The following is a 13,338-nucleotide window of genomic DNA, read 5'->3' on the forward strand; positions in this document are numbered from 1 at the left end:
CAGAAGAGAAGATTGGTCCCACACTTGTGTTTGTATTAATTATATTTGAATAATTGATGAATTAGTGAGATTTAGAGGTGCTGGCAGGCGTATTTTGTTACTTTTAGACAGAGCCAATGATAAAATGAGCTAACTGACTGCTGGTGGGAGCTTCGTATTTTCCAGACAGACATGAGAGTCATATTGATCTTATCATCTAACTCTCAGCAAGAAATTGAATAAGTGTTCTTTCCAAAATGCAAAACTACACCTCTAAATAAAGCACAGACATTAAAGCTGTGATATTATTGTTTCCCTCCCTCTGTGTGATGAAAGGATTTTCACTCCACCATTGAGTGTGGCTGTTTTAAACAGCTATAAACTCTTTTACCTTCAGCACTGTTTGATCGTTTCAAGCAAACCCTGGCCTTAAGCACTTTATCTTCACTAAGTCAAGACATCATGGTTAAACTATGATTTGTTAGCTTGACAGAACCAAGACTACTAAAGAAATGTAGCACTTTTTAAGATATCAAAAACCACCAATAGTTCAAAGTAGTAGACTTTTGGGTAGTCTTTTAGGATTAGGATTTATACAACGACGCAGTCTACGTGCTTCTTGTGAAGTTGGTCGATTTGATATATTAGCTCAGAGTTAAGCATACATTTTATTTCCAGCTGTTGTCTTATGTTTGTTTTGTTTCTCTCCCAGCGTATAATGTCACTAATACAAGCTGAACAGAGTCGGTTGCTGTCAGCAGAAGAGAATACCAATGGAAGCAGTCTGCTTCTCACTCCTCGGCTGCTGTGCTTTCACTCAGACTTATTCCAGGATGCTCGATTTGTCCTCACAGCTTTATTGACATCATTACCACATGATGATAGCACAGCAGGCTGTTTGTCTCCTGCAATCTCACCTGTCTTTAGACTAAATCGCGGCTTCAGACAGTCTTTAATATACAGGAAACACAGTAGTAAAACTGATTTTACACAGAAATGAGATTTTACAGACTCACCAATGAGTTTAAAAGATCATTATCTTTATGTGGAGAATCAACACAGATCCTTTTATTTTCTCCAGCCTCTGAATGACTATCTCCTGAATAATTGTTTATTTAGTCAAACACTTATATAAAATGTATTCATCTAAAATCTATTATTGCCTCCTCCTCTTCTCTTCTTGCTCTCTTCATCCCCCCACTCTCACTGCTCCTCCACCATCTTCACAATCCTTTTCATCCATCTCATCCCTCGAAGTAAAACATCCCCGATTATTGTCTTCTAATAGACACGTCTTCATAAAAAGGGCCTCTCTAAATGCACACTCACATTTGACTAATACCCACTGACACAAATCAAAATCTGATTACTTACACACACAGAGCAGGATCCTCCAGGACAAAAATGGACTCTGTTCTCACGATGCCATTTGTGCACGCTCTCCGAGTTAATCATGTCTCGTGTACGCATTAAAGTTTCATTCCTTCACTCCTTTCTCTTGTTCTGCCCCTAAATCATGCATGTGACTACGCATGTAATACAAGTCTTTGTCCACGCTCAGCTATTTCCGAACGTGAAGCTCATCCTGTTATTTCTAGAAATCCTCATGTGTCCTGAAAGCCACGTTGCTGGACACGTCACGGTGCTGTTCCTCTGCATTGTCAGGAGTGTAGACTGGATGAGCAGTTTAATTTCAATGAATTATTATCCGCTCGTCCCTAAACTGCAGCGACAACCTCGTCATATTTAACCGTGAGTCCTTGAAGGAGCGGTCGGGGCAGAGGCAGGAAACGCATCCCACTGCGGTGGAGAGATAATTTAGAAATGTTGGTTGAAATAATGCGCTCCATGATTCACAATGATGCCATCCATGCATGAATAATTCATTCCTGCAGTATTACCCCTAACCCCTTCAACATTCTACCTCCCCATCTTTTCGTCCTACTCTTCAACTTTCTTATCGTGTTCTCATACTCTTACTTTTTCACTTACTCTGTCACAGACTCTCAGACCTTTATCTCACAGTGCATTGGTTTGGTTTCAGAAGTGATGGGTGGCAATGTAGCTGTGAGTTTGTTTAGTTTTTGCAAAGTAGTGTGTGCAGATGAATCTCTTAGACTTATTTAGACAAAAATGGGGCTACAAGTTGTGAGGACATTATAAGCATGTAAAGAAAACACACAGATTTACCTCATGAACTGTGGTTCAAAGCAAATTAACAAAGCTTTATTATCCAACTTTGAGAACTGACTACGTTTGCTTCATAATAAACTCTGTTACATTGTAGAATTGTATCAGTGATATGAAATCAACTCATGTTTCATCATTAAATCAATAAATCAGAGTGGCTGAATGTTCATAACCCATAACGACTAAAGGCTTTTTTACTCAACGCATCAAAACAAGTTGTTGAGAAACATTATTAGCTTATTAGCTTGTATTTCCCCAGCATGTGTTACATTTGCTTTTGTGATCAATTTCTCCTTTTCTCTTTTTTTCCCTTCTTTTTTTTCTAAATTAAAGACAGTGACATGATGGAAGCTTGTTATCTTAATTTTTATGTGTCTCAAATAAGTCATGTGATCAATATCCAGATTTAATTTAGCATAAAGACTAAAAACAAGGGGAGACATTTAGCCTGGCTCTGGTAAAGGCTCTAAAGCCCATTCTCATGTTTGTTAAAGCTCTACAAAAACCAAAGCCTAAAAGCTTAACACAAAATTTCAAAGTATTGCTAATCAAACCCAATTAGCAACCGGAAAAGTTAAGTTCAAAGTGTACAGATTTCTTACCGACTTACAATTTGATTGAAGTTTGTTACTTTTAAACTGCGATTAAAAAGTCTAGCAGGTTAAGTTGGCAAGTTAAAGGCATTGCTTGAAGAACATGGTACAAACCTATAAGAGCATTTTGTTTTTGTTAACCGAGAGCTTCTCATTCATGTGAGTGATGGTGGCCGGACAGTAAGAGGATTTATAGTCAGTTTTGAAATCTGTTTCAAGATTTCGGCTTAAATCACTTATTTTCAAAACAGTTTTGAGATTTGGGAATTCTGGAGAATTGTATCATGCTGAATTAGCTGTATGGAGCCATTTTATGTTTTTATTTGGTTGTTTTTATTTTACATTTGAAAACAAGTCCCCATCTACTTCGGTTGTTTAGGAGAACGCTGCAATGCTGCTTTGCTAGGAAGAAGTTTTTTGTGGACTACGAAACTTGAGAGGATAATTTTAATTTTTGGGTAAACTGTTCTTTTAAGAGGCCTATCACAGATTCATAGCATAAGCTTTCACTTATAAAAACAATATTGGACAAAAAAGGCGTAGTAATAGTACTACTGTGTGCTTCTAAAAAGTCTAAACACCCACTGGTTGACAGCTTTGCCCGAGGCAAGTGTTCAAGAGCACTTGTTCGTGAGTGACAGTACACTACCATCATCTCACGTTGTGCGGTTTACACATGCTCAAACCCTTCACAGTCCAACAGTCCCCATGGAAACAGCCGCCATGCTGTCTTTTAATTGGCCCATAAATTGTTTTCCACAGTGCGACGATGACCCCAACATCTCTGATTTGAAGCCACTGATTAAAGCCCTCAGCTTTGATTTCGTGCTCGTGTTAGTGTTTAGAGGGTTGCCATGGAACACCCAGTAGGGTTGTGTTTTACTAATGGAAGAAAGCACTCGGCCGGGCACGCACTTCACAGCGCTGCTGCACTGACTGGGTCCCTGCATGCTATTAACTCATTTGATTTGGCTGGACCCGCTTGGCAATGCCCAGAAGCATTAGACCTAACATGATCATTTTCATCTCTCTTTTGTCTCTCTCCTGCACAGTCTTTCTTTCTTTCTTTTTTTCTCTGTAGTTCTTTCATTTACTGCTGCTTTCTCTCCACAGACAGCAGTGCTTCAGACATTGTCACTGTGGGGGGATAAATGGGGGATTATGTCAAATATGGAAAAAGGAAGAACGAGGCTGATGGTTTTGTGGAACACGGTCAGCGTTAAAATAGGTCCCGCTACTGTCACAGCAGAGCATGGAAACTGTCAGGGTGATTTAAGATTAAGTGTGTCTCTGTCATAGATATTTATTCATTGAGGGAGCTGAGTTTTAGTCCGTGCCAGCATCTCTGAGTGTTGGAGGCTCTTACACTGATGAGTCTCACAGTTGCAGTCCATTGAGGAATCATCAGCCTGGAGAAGCGCCGCTGTTCAGACTCACAGGGAGTGAATTGAACACAATCACCTGACCATAACCTCCTGATGCTCCTCACAAAGAGGACAATAAAGCTGTGAGCACCCAGCAACAATGGCTTCTATTCTCGACCACAGCCAGGGAGTCCACGCTTATTAAAACGCATGATGACTAAGGTGTCTCAGTGCATTCATTTACACTGCGAGGGGTAGTAGTAGTAATAATTATACCTGCAATGATTAGTAAAGTTTCTGGCAAGTCAACTGATGAAACATTTATTGAATTGGATAATAAAGTTGTTTCTTCGAGCATCAATACCAAAACTTTGCTACTTCCAGCTTCTGAAATGTGAAGATTGTACACTTGTCTTCGTCATACATCAGCTGATAGTCTGTCTTCAGATTTTAGACTGTTGGGTGGACAAAACAACGCATTTCAAGAAAGCTACAGAGTACAGTTGAGGCTGATTGGAACGTCATTATTTTTTTGTCATGAGTATATTGTTAAGTATTGTTTAACAAATTTAAATTTAGACCCGCTTTATGTGCTGGGTGGAAAGTTAGGGAAACATCAGAGTAATTTCAATCCATCCTGAGGGGAACATGTATGTGTCATATTTCCATCCATCCAATGCAACCCATCCAGGCGCGGTCTATGGTATTTCACTCAAAACCACCGCATGATGGTGCTAGATGAAAGGTCAGTGGGTCACCAATGTCTGCAGTATCCAACCTCTGGGGACCATGAATGTCTGTACAAAATCGACATGGCCATCCCTAGAGCCACGCTGCCAGCACGACTTAAAAGACAAAAATAAGATTCCAGTTAAAAACATTTCTGTCAGGCAGTTGGGACAATCAACATACTTTGTTGCTGCATTTACTTCTGTCTTGAATGTCATTAATCAAACCATTTCTAGCAGTTTTAGAGGTTGTTGTGTTGTGGCTGACCTGTGCATTTGACTTATGTTTGTAAGAGTGTGGTTGAGTGTTGTTACAGAGGGGCTGGGCGGCAAAACCCCAATACATCTGGTCATTCAATACATTGAACTCAGTGCACCAGATGTATGTACAAAGCTACTCTCATCATTTTCAACCACCTGCTCTGTTTTCTTTGTGTGTGCACAGATTCTTGTCGGAGAGCTGTGTGCCTTCTTCACCAAGGCAGAGGGAACCCAGGAGAAGACCATTGTTACTGCAGACTGCTGCTACTTCAACCCCCTTCTGAGACGCATAATACGCTTCCTAGGTGAGCACACCGTTTTGTATAACACAGCCCCTCTGCTCTTTGCAGGCCCGTTAAGGTTCATTTTTGTGTCTAGGTGTTTGGTTTTCACAGGGAGAGTGAGAGACAAATTAAAAAAGATTAAAATAACATGAAAGAAAGGTTGACTTGTGAGAATGTGACCTGCTACACTTCAGAATTTGCCAACCAGAGCAAGGACATGTAGCTGTTAATTGGATGATAAACTGCGATATAATCTTTGGGGTAAAATATGCAGGATCGTGGCACTTGTGAATATTAAGCAGTCTACAAATTTGCATCTCGAGCTGAATCAGCTGAGGTTGAGGCTTCTGTTGCAATTTCACACCTCAGCTGATAATGTGTTGGCGCTATTTTAGGGAGGAAAAACTTATTATCACCCGTTTTATCTCAAAGTTCTGCTACGCGTTTTGATATCTCTCTCTGTCAGACATCTTATGTGCTTTTCTTCATCTTCTGAGGTGTCTTTGAACTTTTCTCTCTTTTTCCATCTACCTTCTTTGTTTTTTACTCCTTTTTTTATTGCCTTTCCCTCACACACCCCCACCTCACCAAACTCTCCCGCATCCTCATCTCCCACCCAGGTGTCTATGCCTTCGGCCTGTTCACCACCACCATCTTTGCCAATGCTGGTCAGGTGGTGACGGGAAACCAGACGCCTCACTTCCTGTCTGCCTGCCGGCCAAACTACACGGCATTAGGCTGCCAGTCCACCATGCAGTACATCGCAGAGCGCCGGGCCTGCACAGGCAACCCCCTGGTTGTCATGTCTGCACGTAAATCCTTCCCATCAAAGGACGCAGCGCTCAGTGTCTTCTCTGCGGTGTACACAGTGGTAGGTTTTAGCATGCTGGGAGTGCTTCTACAAAGATCTTTAAATGCATGCCACCAATTCAAATTGTAAAAATTGCTGAGAGAATTTTCAGTTTTGGCAAAGAAATTCAATTTTAAATTCAGTTGGGTTGTAATGATGCATACGTGCCTGTGTGTCTTATGTTGCTTCCTTTGTTCGTTGTACCCTACTGTGCGTGCCCTTCTGTATGCCTTCCTGCAGATGTACGTGACACTGGTGTTCAAGACCAAAGGCACGCGGCTGACCAAGCCTACCATCAGCCTCACCCTGCTCTGTCTGGCCATGCTAGTGGGCGTGGTCAGGGTGGCTGAGTACCGCAACCACTGGGCTGACGTCCTGGCAGGATTCTTCACTGGTGGATCCATCGCTGTGTTTCTGGTAAGGAGAGACTAGACAAGAAAGGAAGACATGTTTTAAACGTTTCCTCTACCAATTTTACACATGAAGCTTGGTTTGCTTTATGGACTACTACTCAACCTATAAAACAGTTGTATTATATCTAATGAAGGGAGGTTTCAAACATCTCTGCCTTCACATAGAATAAACAAAAGCAGTCTTTTCATTTGTAGGTGATGCCTGTCACTAGCAGATTTTAACAACTATGGTTAACTAGTGTAAGCCAGCTTTACCGCCAGTGTGTTGCAGGATGGCGGCCCACTAGGCCTTCATTAATTCTCCGCTGGGCCTAATCGTAGACATTTTTTTTTAAATGTATTTTCTATTTTCTTTTTAATCTAAAATGTGTTATACAAGTCGCAAACTTGTGTGCGTAACGTTAGCGAGAGTGCGGCCCGAGAGAGAGTGGGAAGGAGAAAGAGAGCCTGTGTGAGGTTAAGTGTGAAGTTAGCAGTAACGTAATAGCTGTGAACATAGCGGTGCAATGTGTGTACAGACCCGAGCCAACATCCCGTGTCTTGCTTGCCACCTGCTGATTAAAGTGAAGGGGGTTAGCGTTAGCAGCAACTTTGACCCAGACTTACTTAAGGTGGACTGACCTTTTAAGGTAGACCAGCTATTCTTATTTGAGTGACAAGCCACTTCTCTGACACCCCATTCTCCACTTGGCTGCCAGGTCTAACATCTTTTATGGCAGAGACCCTGGTAAGCTAATGCTAAAACTCTAGTATGTGAGTTGGTTGAAAACTCAATTTCAAGCTGACTTGTATATAAGTCAAGTTGACTCATTTTAAAAAGATAAACCTGCAAAAGGGTCTTAAATACAGGTAAGCACTTAATGGCTTTATACATAATACGGTGCCAAAATACTGACGCTACATGTCCCGAGCAAAAAGTTAGCACCCTCATCAGCTGGTGATGAACGTCGAAGTCATGGAAATACAGGAAGAACTTTGCACTAGTATTTGTAGTAGACTCAAGAAATTCAAATGTTGTACATCTAATGCAAATTTAGCCGGACCAAATAAAAAGTAGGACATCGCCCCTACTGTGACTCTGAACTCTGATATATTAGAATCTTGGCTCCCACAGGATGAATGTTCCAGTCCTGTGCCTAACCCCACAAATGAGTGTAGTTAGCTGATGCTAATGCTCATTATTATCTATGATTGGATAACCACAGTGGAGTGTGAGGTTTAGCACAGGGTCACTTCTCATATCTTTCCTTCTTTTTTTCTCCAGGTGACCTGTGTGATTAACAACTTCCAGCAGATGCAGCCCAGTCCTTCCCCACCGCGACCTCATCGCCCCGAGTCCGTGCTGGGCATGCCGATGGTGACGCTGCCCTGTGTGGAGAGTCCACTCGAAAAGTTAAGTGGCCCTCAGGTAAGGGGCGGGGGTGGGTGTGAGGCACGGCTGCGCTCACAAGAGAGGGGCTGAGATACTCGCCCCCCTTGTCTCCTACCTGAATCCGTTGTCCTCCTTTTTCCCCAAAGAGAACAAATCCCCAAACATGCATGCTCCAAGCCCCACCTGCACCCCCAGTCCCAACAAAAACACCAAAGTAAATCCTTTAAATCTCTAAGCCTTGTTGTCGGCTGATAAGGACGCAGCTGAGAGGACGGAACAAATTCTAGTGTGCACGCTTGCTCTGGAGAGAGGCGATCCCTTACACTCACCACAGTGTTGCACATTTCCTTGTTTTCAGGGGTTTAGAGAATCACTTATCTCTTTGAGGTGAGTCAGCAGTTTGGCTGACACGCTGTAATTTACCATTCTGATATAATGCAAAGCAGTTGGCTGGAGGAAACCTGTGAATTCAGCTGAGGCTAAAAGAAAATAATTATAAAACGTTGTAGGGAGCACAGAGGTCGCCTCAAGTTCACTTCAACAGTGCTGCATTTTTCTAAATATATTCTCTCAGGGGGGTCCACGTCCAAGTTTTTAGGAAGATGTCTTGCGTCCTCTGTGGTCTGTCACCGTCACTAACCCTCACCTGACTGCCTCTTTTCCTCTGTCTCCCACCTTGCCTCTCTCCTCTCAATCTGCTCCCTTGTCCCTCACTCTCCTCCAGCATCCTGCACTCTCCTCCTCCTCCCCGCCTTACAACACCTACGTCCAACCATTCTAACCAACTTTAAAATCTTTTTTGCCTGTCATTGTCACCCCTCCGTCATCTGTTGCCTTATTTCTGTTTCGGCTCTATGCATCTGTTTTTCTCCTCTTCTCCCGCCCCTCATCCCTTGCATTGCTCTTGATTATTCTTTTCTTCACTTTTCTCTCTCCTTCGCCTTCTCTCTGCCCCGTCCTCTCTCTTTCTCACTCCTCTCTTTCCCCTGCAGACTCCGCGGGGATCTCCGTTCACCGAGATCACATGACCATCAGCCCTATCGGTTCCCCGCCACCCCCGATGTCCTCATACCGTCTCGCTCCATTTCCAGCGAAGTCTAGACCAGTCGGAGCAGCACTCGCCGCACTGCGCCGCCCATCCGGCTGGGCGGTACGCAACGCTGCATCGCTCCTATTCCACGCAGGTCTAGACCTCCCCTAATACACACATGCACACACACTCCCACCTGTTGCCCTCTCAAACCCCGGGGAACCGATAGGCAAACTTTTCAAAGACTTTCTCTTTGCTGGACAACCAGTAAAGTAAAAAGCTGAACATTCAGTACAGAGTCAGGTACATCTCTTTCGTTTTTTGTTTTTTTTTCATTTTGAATATTAGAATTAAAGATTTTTGTTGTTACTTTTTTTTGTATGAACTCAATCATGTGAAGCTCACTTTCATCTTCAGTGGTGTGCTCTCTGAGGAAAAACACATCAAACTGTGACCACTGAGATTTCTTTTTTACAATGGTATGAATGAGTTTGACCCGTTTGAAGGAAGCACAAGCTGAAAGCTAAACGTGAACTCGCCGTGTGACTCCCAGGACGCCGCTTTGATGTGAGGAGGTTGCCATGTTGGACCAAAGAAACCTGCTGAAGGATGCTGCTGAGATTTACCCGTGAAAAAAACACCCTTTTAGGAAGCCATACGCACACACACTCGCACTCTCTTTTCCTCCATTTGTCTCCTTTTCTCACCCCATTCACACACACACACACACACACACACACAGCATCACACCCACTTCCTAACCTCACTCACACTGTAGTCTGAGTAGCAGTGCCCAAGTCAGCTCCACACAAGGTTTACTCGGATCAAAGAATCTATTTCGTATCTCACAGCAGAAGTGTCAGACAAAAGCAAACAGGATGAAAGTACCGACATCTTCACTTGGCTTTCTTCTTCATGTTTTTTCTCTCAGATGGTTGCAGCTTCGCCAAAAAAAACGATGTGAAATACAAACACATTTGATAAGACAAAGCCAAGCTCCCGACTGCAGGTGGCACAACAGTGAGCCAAGTAAAGCGCATCGCGTTCAGGAGCAAATATTTGTTTTTTGTATGTTTTTTTTGAGACGAGAAGCCTTCATACAAAACACTTCCTGTGATGCCAACAGACTTCTTTATTTTTGTTTTTATTTCACTCATGAACGGTGTCGCTCACCTTGAGCTGTCATTTCTGTCTCGGCGAGGCTCGAAAAGACTTGCTACGGACTGCCCGAGTCATGTATTTATTGCGATTAATTTTATTACCAGATTTATTTATGGACATGTATATACGGTGTGGTTGCCATAAGCGCTCCATGTGGCGTGACAGTTTTGCTGATTTTTGATTTGCACACTCCCTCTCAGAATCCATGTTTTTTATTCTCCCTCCTCTTCCTCACACAGCACATATTTTTACAACCTCTGTTCAGCTCTCCTCCCTGTGGTATCTCGACTATAATACCGTCACTGTGCTGTGAAATGTTTCCCTCTGCTGGACAACACACATGAACACACACACACACACACACACACACACACACACACACACACACACACACACACACACACACACAAGAATAAAGACCTGTTTTACAGAGCACACGTATATTTAAAACAAATTCAAAAGCACACACAAGCACAATCACACTTGTATCCCCTAACCTGGCTGTTACCGTACGTCCCTTCCCCCTTACTCCACTTTCTATCACTGAAAACCATTTGTATGATATTGTACATAACTCTTTTTGTATCGAGAGTGTGATTTTTACACAAGCATCACCAACACTCAGTGTAGAGATTGGGGGAAAATGTTGTATTTATTTTGATGATAAAGAACAGTGCGTATAAAGGTGCTGAACCACTCTGAACCAACACTGGAGTGGCTGGAAAACACCCCAGATGGCTCACCCTTTGAATCAGACTACATGCCCATTGGACCAAGGTTCAACTGAGAGAGTTGTTCACTCGTGGTTTACAACATACTGTGTGTTCATTAAGTTGAAACTCTTATTCATTTTAGTTATCATATGAGCATAAATGGTGGACCTGAAGTAGTTTTTCCCTCTTTTGTTGACAAGTCTTTAGACATGTTCACAGTGTTACGTTAGCTTACACAGATAAATATTAAAGCCAGGAAAGCTAGCAGAGGAAAAGCCAACACAAATACAACATGTTTAAAGGATCATTTTAGTAAAAGCAGCTGTCATTGACCTATTAGGCTTGTAATATTACGGCTAATTTATAAGCACTTATTTACACATCCAGCAGACACAGAGCAACATTAGCATTAGCCTTCATTTGGATTCTTGTTTCTTGCCGCCTGATGAATGAAAATCCAGTATTCACTACTGTGTTAATTCTTTCTGTTTCCACCAACTGCTGAAAAATATCTGGCTTTTAACTGATGAATGCTCTGCTATGTTTAACAACTACTTAATAACTTTTTCTGTGCAGGAAACAAGGTTAATGACGGCTTTGAGACTGATAGATGCTTAAACAATCCATAGAGTTTATTGCTATCAGCAACTTCTGTCACATCATGCAGAATCATTTGATCCATTGTGTTATTTTTTTTCTTTAAGAATTTCAATCTAAAACCTGTGTGATTTAGTTGGAAATTAAGTAAGTCCCCAAAATCAAGACAAAAAAAAATGTTGTTAGCACAAGAAAGTCGAAACACGTTAGCCATGACAACTTTACAAGGTGATAATATGTCCAAAAATGAACAAAAATCACTTAATGCTGCTTTAATATCCATGTTGTATTTTTGTTAACTTGCTTTGTGTCAGCTTCACTGGCTTTTACCTCGGGCTGTGTGAACTAACATACAACCATGAACGTGTCTTTAACAAAAAAAGAGAGAAACATTTTTTTCACATCCAGTATTTACCTTAAAAAGGTATCATGAATCACACCAGGAAGCTGCTTTTTTTTATATATAACTTCAACCGATCCATGACCATGTGGTTGTATGTGCAGTACAGTCATTAAGGAATTACCCTTATCCGCTAGAGCTCTCATATCGCATGTAAGAAAGATGGCGTAGAGATTGACTCAGCATTGTGTACTTTGATTAAAAAATTATATATATATCTAAAAACTGTGACATGGCTCAGTCAGCCAAAGCACATCTACCATGTACCTGCAAAAGTTGTGAGTTTACTCGTGACCTTTGCTGCATGACATCCCTTTGTTTCATATTTTTCCTCATTGCTTTCCAGTCTTCACTGTCCTGATGAAGCAGAAATGCCTTAAAATGACCTTAATTGAAAAATGTAACCATAAAAAAAAATACATTAAGTACTTTCAAACTAGTGACGGCAAGTACAAGCTCCTCATTTGTGCAAAATCTCAGCAACTCATTTACTCATCAGTGAGTCAGCGTCTGAATCAGAGTTCACTGTGTGAGCGCTGCTTCGGCACGATGAATAAACGTCACAAGAAAAACACCCGTCATAAACAGCCATACTCCCTTCAGGTCTGAATATGTCCTCCTCTGGCTCAACCGTCAAACCACAGCTTTACTTTTCCTGTAAAGTCTGAAGGTACTTTAGTTAAATCAAAGAACAAACACAGCGCTGTTGAGTGACATGTGAGTAAAAAAAGCACCAGTCTCCTTCAGATCTGCAGCTCTGAGGGAGGAACACGTTTCCTTTGATCCTGTTGCAGGAAATCCTCTGTTTTTGTAAAGATGTGTGTGATGAGAACAATAAATGGATATTGCAATAAGAAAAGCTGTCTGTGTCAGTGTGCTCTGTTTGTTTTGTCGCAGAATTCACACAGTGATGCGGTGTGATTTTGTGTGTGTGTTTGTGTGTATATGTGCGCACTGGTGTTCTGTGGGCAGGTGCGTTCATCTTCTGTGCATGTACACACAGGTGTGCAGTATGTGTGCCGTATGTGGGGGGGTTATTTGTGTCCATTATAAGGAGAGAGGATTGGACTGTTTTTTTGTCCAATCACAGTGCAAGAAGGTTTATAGATACTGAATCTGGGGTGCAGCATCTTGTACACACAGTACTTGAAATGGTGATCTTACCAATAAAAGGTGCTCTTTGTTGCATCATGGGAATTGCCGCAACCAGTGTTTTTTTTAGCTTGAAATCTGTATCTCCCCTTTTTAACATACTGTAAATGCAATAATACAGACAAGGATCACTCACTAGCTTTTTCAAGAGCTTTCAGCTGCATCTCACAGACTTCTTCCCCACATGGCTCAAGATCAAGGAGGCCACTCAAATCCAACCTTCCCTGAACAGAGCGGAGGCATCCCTCATG

At 42.0% G+C, this 13,338-nt stretch overlaps 1 protein-coding gene across 3 annotated transcripts in view; it reads left to right on the plus strand.

Moving 5' to 3' along the window:
- plppr2a (phospholipid phosphatase related 2a) overlaps positions 1 to 12,794 on the plus strand; it is a 57,721-nt gene extending 44,927 nt beyond the window's left edge. The window contains exons 4-8 of one of the 3 annotated variants that reach the window (XM_073494335.1): positions 5,300 to 5,420; positions 6,020 to 6,270; positions 6,490 to 6,666; positions 7,927 to 8,070; positions 9,027 to 12,794. In XM_073494335.1, coding sequence (XP_073350436.1) covers positions 5,300 to 5,420; positions 6,020 to 6,270; positions 6,490 to 6,666; positions 7,927 to 8,070; positions 9,027 to 9,062 — 729 coding nt within the window. In that variant the 3' untranslated portion in view covers positions 9,063 to 12,794. Of the gene's footprint in view, positions 1 to 5,299; positions 5,421 to 6,019; positions 6,271 to 6,489; positions 6,667 to 7,926; positions 8,071 to 8,758; positions 8,906 to 9,026 lie in introns of those variants that run through there. The other 2 variants (XM_073494333.1, XM_073494334.1) reach the window with 2 other exon arrangements.
- The last annotated feature ends 544 nt before the right edge of the window (positions 12,795 to 13,338 follow it).

This window comes from Pagrus major, chromosome 23, assembly GCF_040436345.1.
Source record: "Pagrus major chromosome 23, Pma_NU_1.0".
Taxonomy (NCBI): domain Eukaryota; kingdom Metazoa; phylum Chordata; class Actinopteri; order Spariformes; family Sparidae; genus Pagrus; species Pagrus major.